At 39.1% G+C, this 9,101-nt stretch overlaps 1 protein-coding gene across 1 annotated transcript; it reads right to left on the bottom strand.

Moving 5' to 3' along the window:
• Positions 1-6,905: 6,905 nt before the first annotated feature.
• LOC101842401 (melanoma-associated antigen 10-like) lies at positions 6,906-8,237 on the bottom strand. The gene is made up of 2 exons (XM_013125548.2): positions 7,938-8,237; positions 6,906-7,799 (listed from the first exon to the last, which is right to left on the bottom strand). Exons 1-2 carry the CDS (start codon positions 8,235-8,237, stop codon positions 6,906-6,908), a joined length of 1,194 nt encoding a protein of 397 aa, XP_012981002.2.
• Positions 8,238-9,101: the final 864 nt, after the last annotated feature.

Genomic DNA, 9,101 nt, shown 5'->3' with positions numbered 1-9,101 from the left:
TGTCATCACTAAAGTAGAAAAGGATCAGCTCACAGGGAGTATGTAATTTGACAGAATAGTAAAATCAGAGCCCTTCATAATCAGTCAATTTGTGGATAAAGTATCACTCTTATCAGTCTCCCTACAATACCATGTGTAGAAATTGTCTCTAGGCATGGGATGGAAGAATCAGTTCCTACTTTAATGGGAAAATATTATCCTTAGCAGCTTCAGCCCAGCACAGAGTAGGAGATCAAATTTCCAATTCCCTTTTTCATTTTTTCTTTTATTTTTGACATTATAATTATATCATTTGTCCCTTCCCTATACTTCATCTAAACCTTCCCATATATCCCCATATACCCTGTCTTTCAAACTCATGACCTCTTTTTGCATTAATTATGACATATAATATCATGTACATACAAATACCTTTAAAAATATAAACTGCTCAGTCTGTATAATGTTACTTGTGTACATATTCCAATACTTGACAAAATTAAGTGAGAGAAGAGAATCCTTCTATATGACATTTTTTAATTTGGCTAGTGTAGGATAAGTGAAGCAGACGTTTTTTTCTCAGTTGCTAGACTAATGCTTTCTTCTTTTCTCTATATTCTTTTTACAAATATTTATTTAATTTAGAAACAAAGTCATAGAATGCAAGACTAACTCAAAAAAATCAACAGCCCTATTATAGATAGACATTTATTTATAATTCTATTAGTGCCACAGCAAACAGGTGGTCTCTGAATTAGTATAAAGTAAGATATCGCCCAGCGTTGGTGGCACACGCCTTTAATCCCAGCACTCGGGAGGCAGAGGCAGGCGGATCTCTGTGAGTTCGAGGCCAGGCTGGACCAATAGCCTCCAAAAACAGAGAAACCCTGTCTCGTAAAACCAAAAAAATAAACAAAAGTAAGATATCCACCCTGATATAATATGGATCCTGCCTTTGCTGACGAAAATTGGGAGTTTTTCAACAATAGTATTTATTGCCATTTTTACTGTTTTCACTTCTAATGAACTATGCAGATCAATGATTTACTCCCAGCCTAACATAGTTAATTGAACAAAACATAACTAACATTCACCATGTATAATTAATACACTTGTTAGAATTAATCGATTCATATTAATAGTGCTCTCATGATAGTAATCAATGTGCATACCTTCATTACCCAATTTCAAAATGTGTATGCTTCAAATAATATCCTTAGCAAAGACTGATGAAACCCCTTAAATACCCTTCTAAGTTGTGCATTACAAAAACAAATGAGACATTTATCAAGTCATCAAAATATTAAAATGGAAATCATAAAAATGGAAATAGTGGAATTTCTGAGTCTTGTGGTAGACTGAGTCCTCTTAGGCATATACCCAAAACATGTTCATTCACACAACAAGGATGTCTGTTCCACTATGTTCATAGCAGCATTATTTGTAATAGCCAGAACTTGGAAGCAACCTAGATGCCCCGCAACTGAAGAGTGGATAGAGGAAATGTGGTACTTAGTAGAAAAAAAATGGAATCTTGAAATTTGCAGGCAAATGGATGGTACTAGGAGAAACCATACTGAGTGAAGTAACCCAGTCACCAAAAGACAAGCATGAACCTTCATCCACTGACTGATGGTAGCAGAGACAGATGCCCACAGCTAAACACCAAACTGAATTCCTGGAACCCAGTGACAGAGATGGAGGAGTAATGAGCAAAGGAGTCAAGACCTTGCTGGCGAAACCCACAAAGACAGCTGACTGGACAATGGGGAGCTCTTGAACCCCAGACTGATGGCTGAGAGGCCAACAGGCGACTGATCCAGACTCCATGAATGTAGTGTCTATGAGGAGGCCTCAGAAAGCTCTGGGGCCTTGGGTTATCTAGATCAGTGTTTACTATGATGTGGGGATTGGGTGGGGGATTGAAGGGGGACTGGTGGAGGGACAAGAGAGGAGGGGTGGGAGAGGGAGCTGGGATTGACATGTGAAGCATACATGTTTATAATTTAAATAAAAATATACATTGACGAATAAAAAAGCAGGCTAAAAAAAGGAAATAGTGGCACAGTTTGGGGTCCTCTGAATTGGTGGCATTATTTGGGAATACAGAAACTCAACTGAGAAAATACTCCCATGATATCAGTCTGAGGCAATCTATGGACCAATTTTAAAATAAATAATGGATGTAGCAAGTCTAGACTGTTGAGGGCTGTACTGGTAGTCTTGGGTATATGAAAATGCAAACTGATGAAGTCATGGGAGCAAGTCAGTAGCATTGTTCCTTCTTGGCCTGTGCTGCAAATTCTGCTTCCAGGTTCCCTCCTTGAGTTCTTGACCTAACTTTCTTACTCAATGGACTAAGATATGGAAGTGTAAGCAAAGTAAACTCTTTCATCCCCAAGTTGCTTTTGGTCATAGACTATAAACAGTAATATCATGCAAACTAGGATAATATTGCATCTTAGCAGCAACTTTCAAAACTCAGACCATGTATGTACTGTACCATTTCATAAAGCTTTCCTAAAGTTTCCAAGATCCTTTCTCCGGCTGTGCTCTTTCACATATTATCCAAATTAAATGCCTTATAATATAGTCCTGCTTTGCTTATTTGATGTTCTTATTGTATCATATGTTCAGCAAATATTTGATGGAGAAACAAGGAAACAAAATTGTGAATAATTAAACCAAAACATTGGATAGTTACATTCAGAGACCTGAAATATGAACATGTACTTTGCCTGGATTATCTGTCTACATGGAAGAATTCTAATGAATGAAATTGCTCAGGCAAATTCAGAATTCCCATGGGAAATACCAAGGCTAACATTAACATAGACATCTTGTTTTTAGGCTCAAGTATCATGTTCATGGCAATAGTGTTCTCAATCACATGATGTATCATGCTTCAGTTTTGAATCCATCAATCCCCATTAGTTTCAGCGAGAAGTACACCATCTTCATATTCTTGCAAAATTTTGCATCCTGGGACTAACACATACACCAGATAGAATCTAGTATAAATGGAGGCCAGTTGTTACAGCATTGTGGCATCCACTCCTTAGCATGCTGATACCTTAAAATCCAAAAGAAATATTTGAGTTGGGCACATCCATATGAATCTATATTTTTGTTTTATAAATGTTCATTACTTCCTTTATGTGCAATATCATTTTGATACCAAGCCCCAAGAAATTCCTACTTCTGTTTAACCTTACTTGGCTTCATACTAACTTCATTGCCCCTGTCTCAACTAAAATAATCTGATATTTGTCTTAGACAGTAACAGAATTCCCATCTGTGGAGGAATTCCATCAATGAACGAAAAGAAACACCCTTCAGTAGGTTTCAAGGACATTCTAGGCCTGAGACAGAGGGCAATGTACACTGGACCACTAGCACGGGCAAAAGAAATGGATCAATCAAATGGATGCAGGAGATGTTTTATGTCTTTACGAATGAACATAGGGGTGGCTCACTGCCCCCAATCCATTATTAGAGCTGATTACACCACACTGAAATGTCTGACTGGTGGTAATGACTCAGTTTTCATTCCCAGCACCATTCTTACCTACATTCTCCACTTTTAAAATCTCCATTTGAATCCTTTCCTACCCTATATTGAATTTGGTATTCAGGGCTGAAGAGCAGATGCCATACAGCTCTACCAATTGCATTCCCACCTAGTCTTTTCATGGTTTCTGTAAACTTACTTTCCTTTGGTTCTACTCCCTATATCCTAAAAAACTTACCAAATCCTTGATTCTCCCTGTAAAGTGAAAATGTTTTCTCAGTGTTTCAGTATCTTAAGTCATGGCAGCAGGACATGCTCTCTATAGAGGGAGTTATTGTTATTTTGCTTAAGACAGTAAGAAAATTATTTTAGTCCAAGACTAAGAAGCTGGCAGGATGGGTGTCATGTGTGAGCTGTTCTCTACTTCTAAGCCCCAAAGCTATAGAGTCATTCTCAAGGGAGAATGAATGGTGTTTGCTTACATTCCAATTGTGGGCACACAGTCAGAACCAGCCAACTTGCCTCCGGTTCGTACCTGAGAGGAATTCAGCTGATTGTGACTGTGTGGGCACAAAACCAGTTTCCCACATATGACACTGCAACATGGGTCTACTACAGTGGGCAACCACATTATGGTTCCTGCTGCAGCCCCACAAACATGGGTTCCCACAATTCCACAAAGGACAAAAGAACAAAAATTTCCTGTGTTATACCTTTTATAATAGTGTTAATCTAGCTATGAGCAGGGGCCCCTCATAACAACCTTGCCTTCCATTAAGTTTTCCAGTGAATTTTTGAAGGGAAAAAATTGTAAAACAAAAGCAGAGGGAATCCAGAATTAAAGACAGCATAGTTTGCGAACTTGTACATGGAAATGGAATGTTCTGTGTCAAGAGAAAGACAAAGACTGATACAACAAATAATGTCACTAGAAGAGAGACATAGCTTGGAGAAAAGGATGCAGTATTGATTTGGTCAAGACATTAGATTCTTGCTTTAGGGAGTAGTAAACAATGGAAAATACCAGAGGAAGGTTGCTTTGATTCAAGAAAATGAGGTAATAGTAATGAACTTCCAGCATCTAGGGAAAGTCAGCAATGAAGTTTCCTAAGGGACAGAGAAAGTCAATTCTCATACAATGAATGTTAATCTAACATTGTGTTTTATTTTCATCTATCATTGCTCTGCTTCCAGTATGTAGACACAGTGTTCTTTTCTTTCAGCTGAGACATTTTGGAATGGTAGCAAATGAATTAAGAAACTGATGGTGCCTCCGGCTGAGCAGAACTGGAACAACGTGTACTCTAGATAAACCCTTGTTGAGTGCTGGCATGTACCAGCTACATGACCTTGGGGGAAATTCTAAAGCACTAGGAACCTTAGATTGCTCCTCTCAGGATCAGGTCTGAGAGAGTGGCAGCACAGTTAAAATTCATTGACTCTGAATAAAATATATGGTACACTGCCCAAATATATTGGTAGTTTAATGAATGGTAAGGTGAATAATATTAGATCACGGACTCTGCCATCCTCTACCTTGGGTTTTGATAATGTTGTCTATAACAACTCAGAAAAGAGGCAGCTCAACATGGTTAAGAATATAAAGAAAACCTTAAATGCCATCCTAGAGCCTTCACCCAGTAGCTGATGGAAACAGAAGCAGAGATTCACAGCCAAGCACTTAACCAAACTCCTGGGATCCAGTTGTAAAGAGGAATGAGTGTTGAGCAAAGGGGACAAGACAATGCTGGGAAAACCCACAGAAACAGCTGACCTGAGCAAGTGGGAACACACAGTCCCCAGTCTGACAGCTCGGGAACCACTATAGAACTGAACCAGGCCCCCTGAACATGGGTGCCAGTTGGGAGGCCAGGGCAGTGTATGGGGCCACTGGCAGTGGAACCAGTATTTATCCCTAGTGTATGATATTTGGGAGCCCATTCCCTAAAGAGGGATACTCTTGCAGTCTAGATACATGGGTGAGAACCTAGGCGCTGCCCCAAATGATGTAACAGACGTTGATGATCCCCCATAGGAGGCCTCAGCCTCCCTGGGGAATTGATGGGGAGCAGGATGAGGGATTGGTGGGGGGTATGGTAGGACAAGAGGGAGAGGTAACTGAGATTGTTATGTAAAATAAGATTGTTTTTAATTTAAATAAAAGGAGAAAAACGCAACCAAAAATTCAGTGTTCCAAATAAAATTCATGATATTTTCCCTCTTAGATGATATATTATTTTAGAGTTGAAGCTTAACTTCTAGGCTAAAATGACTCAGAGTTCTTAGAATTTCCTCAAAGACCAACGTTTTCCTCCCTTCTAGCTGCTCAATTTGTGAATATGTTTTTAAGTTAAATCTACTACCACCAAATCCTAGACCTGGATTAGATTTAGGCAAATAACAATCAAGATGCAATAATAATTTAATGGGTTCTGTGTTTTACAGACGAGGAGAAAGAATGGCAGCCTGATGGTATCTGGACAGTAACCCAAGAGATTCCCAAATTTATCTTCAGAAAATGCTTTCAGCATTTGTGCGTATAACACTTAGTGCAAACATTGAGTCTAGCTGAGTAAGAATAGGATAACAGAGCACACTCCACACAGGGACCAGATAGAGAACCCTCTCTTGTTTAGCCCAAATTCCAAGAGAACTGCTCAGAGCAATTTCTTTCAAGAGTTTTCTGTCTCCTACCAGAATCATTGTGTGTATGGTCCCTGAAACTTTGCATAACTTAATATAAAATTAGCCCCAAGGGAGTTAGAGTTTCCCAAGTCCCCAATCAAGTTGAACCAATTCCAGGCTTTTGCTCTTCATGGGTATCCCTCTTTTGTTTTCATTTTTTCTTATGTTTTTCCTTGGTATCATATGTACCGGAAGACATTTCACCTTGTTCTTCATACAATAGCTCTCCCTAGATTCTATAATTTTCTGAGCAGGGGAGTGTCTAAATGATCCACATTTCCTGTGCCAATATAATAGTATCTTCCAAAGATAAAATGCTAAACTAATATTTGGTAAATAAATGAATCAATGAGCTTTGCTATAATTTACTGGTATTTTCCTGTTTTGTTTTTTAGCAAGCCAAACAAACATGGAAACACAGCATTTAATTTTACAGAATAGAAGTGTACATCAATCTAAAAATAAAACAGCACATAGTTTTTCTCTGTATTTTCTAAAAACAAAATAAATAGCAAGAAATGTGTGAAACAAGGTCATCCATAACTTAGATTGCAAAGCTAGTAAATCTTTTACTATAAGAAATAACATTTGATAGTCTATCCCAAATGAAAAATAATAACCCCAAATAGCATATTAACAATGTTGTGCTCCACTGTTTTCTACTCAAGCTAACTTTTACCTTCCATTGCTTAGAATTTTGACTTCTCTTCTGTAACCCAGAGTGAATACATTAGAAAACAAATCTGTCATTCAGGGTACAAGCTGGAAATGCATTCTCTGCCATCAATGTGACTGGACTTCTATTTGGAGAGATACTTTGGGCACAGGCCCTCTCTTCCTCGTCTCTTAAAGCCTCTTCATACAAAAACAAAAAAGAAAGTGGTTCACGCTCATTTATCCTTGCCAAAAATTCCAGAACTTTCATCTTGGTTGTTTCAGCATAGGCTCTTGGACCCCACAAGAACTCAAAGGATGGAGGACAACTGTTAGGCACTTGCTGATATGACAAATAATTTTGTTGTACCAAATCTCTGGTCAGAAATGTTCTGGGCTCTCCATAGATGGGGTGCTCATCCCCATCATATACTCCCATTGTATTCAGGAATTCCCAGACACTTTCTTCAGAAGCACAGTTCCCTTGTATGAATATCAAGCCCAGAATAACTATCAGGAAGCCATTTCTAGGCATTCTTCTCTCTCCACTCAGCTTTTCTTCATAGGTGAGGTTCAGTGAATTGACAAGGGTATAGGAGTTTCTCATGGCACAGTCTTCCTTTACATCAATGCCAAAAAGCATGTATAGGCACTTAGAAGCATCCATAAAGATGATGTGGAATTGTTTCTTGTAATCTTTGCTGACAATCTCTAACATTTCTACTTTTGTGATAGGTTCCTTCACTTGATACTTGAAGATCATAGCATACACCAAATCAGTCATCTTTTCCTTTAGCTGGCTACTCAACCAAGATTGTGTGTCTTTCAAATACTGGATAATACTTGAACACTCCTCTTCTTCCATGGGGTTGATTTCTTCATCTAAACTTCTTTGAAATGTGGCTGTGATAGAGTTCTGGCTTTTATGAGGAGTCATTATTCCTGAGGCACAACTTTCTTCCTCAGTGCCCTGAAAAATGAAAGACCTCGAGAATGAGGAAAAGGTAGAATCCAAAGTAGGTAAGGAGACATTTAAATAAGAAAAAGGTGTGGAAGGTGTGTGGTAATAGTCTCTTGTTTTCTGTTTGCTTTCTTCTTCATTTTTCTCTTCCTCCTCCTCCTCTTCTTCACATTCTTCCCACTCTTCCATTTCATCTTCCTCCCTTTCATTCTGTTCCTCATTATCTTCTTCCTCTGCCTCTTCATTTTCTTCCTCTTCTCCCTCTTCTTCCTCTCCCTCCTCTTCTCCTTCATCTCCTTCCTTTTCTTCTTCCTCTTCCTCTGTATCCTCCTCCTCCTCCTCTTCTTTGGGTATAGGAACCAATACAAACATCAAGTCCTCCATTTCATTTGGATCCTTGAAGTCACCCTCCAGCCGGAGACATACATACTTTTGATAAGGATGCATGATGATTCTTACTGGAGGGCGTGGGTAGAAGTATGAGCAGTTGTATGGGTGATGAGCCTGAAAAGGAAAGAAATAGTAAATGGTCTCATCTAAAATTCTCAGCCCCGTGGCTCTGAAAAGAAAAACCAACTTACAGATTTTCTTGGTGGGATATATCCCAGAGATTCACTGGTCAGCTTTCTTTCTAGTTGGCCTTCCCTCTAGGAACTGGCAGAAACATGAGAGAAAGAAAAGTACTCAAGGTACTGAGAGTTGGCAAGGCCTCTGGTCCCAGGACCCTCAATGGGATATGTACAATGGCATGAATTGGGGTCCCTTCTATTCTACTTGGTTTATGCAATTGGGGCCCATTCAACATTTGTACCTCATCTTGACTCCTGACATTTCCACAGAATTTTCTGCACCACAATCTGCCAGCATGTGACTGACATCAATATACTAACCACAGTTCCTGACAGCTATATAAGAGCAAATGTGAGGTGGATTGAGGGAGGAATGCCAGCACAGATCTGGGCTCCTTAGACACGACAGGTAAGGCCTGGTTCTGGGATTTTCATAGTCTGTGTGAACACTTCTTTTTATCACATTGCTACTAGCATGATATGGATTTAATGCATCTGGTAGACTGAGGTCAAATTCTTTGGAGAATACTCAATATTCTGAAGATAAAGAAGAAGAAGATGCGACGCAATATCATATTTAAACACATCTGCTCAGGGACTCCTGGTTAATGAGAAATATTGGCATAACTTTGTAAGGAATATAGCCCTTCTCAGGAAAAGGTACCCTAATTGTTCACACTAATGCCTATCAGACCCTACTTTGGGAGGAAGTGAGCATGGAGGATGTCAGGGTTCTCTAGAG

Source organism: Mesocricetus auratus, unplaced genomic scaffold (genome assembly GCF_017639785.1).
Source record: "Mesocricetus auratus isolate SY011 unplaced genomic scaffold, BCM_Maur_2.0 Super-Scaffold_100003, whole genome shotgun sequence".
In the NCBI taxonomy this organism is placed as follows: domain Eukaryota; kingdom Metazoa; phylum Chordata; class Mammalia; order Rodentia; family Cricetidae; genus Mesocricetus; species Mesocricetus auratus.
The sequence above is the reverse complement of the archived record's forward strand: the minus strand, read 5'-3'. Positions and strand labels throughout refer to the sequence as shown.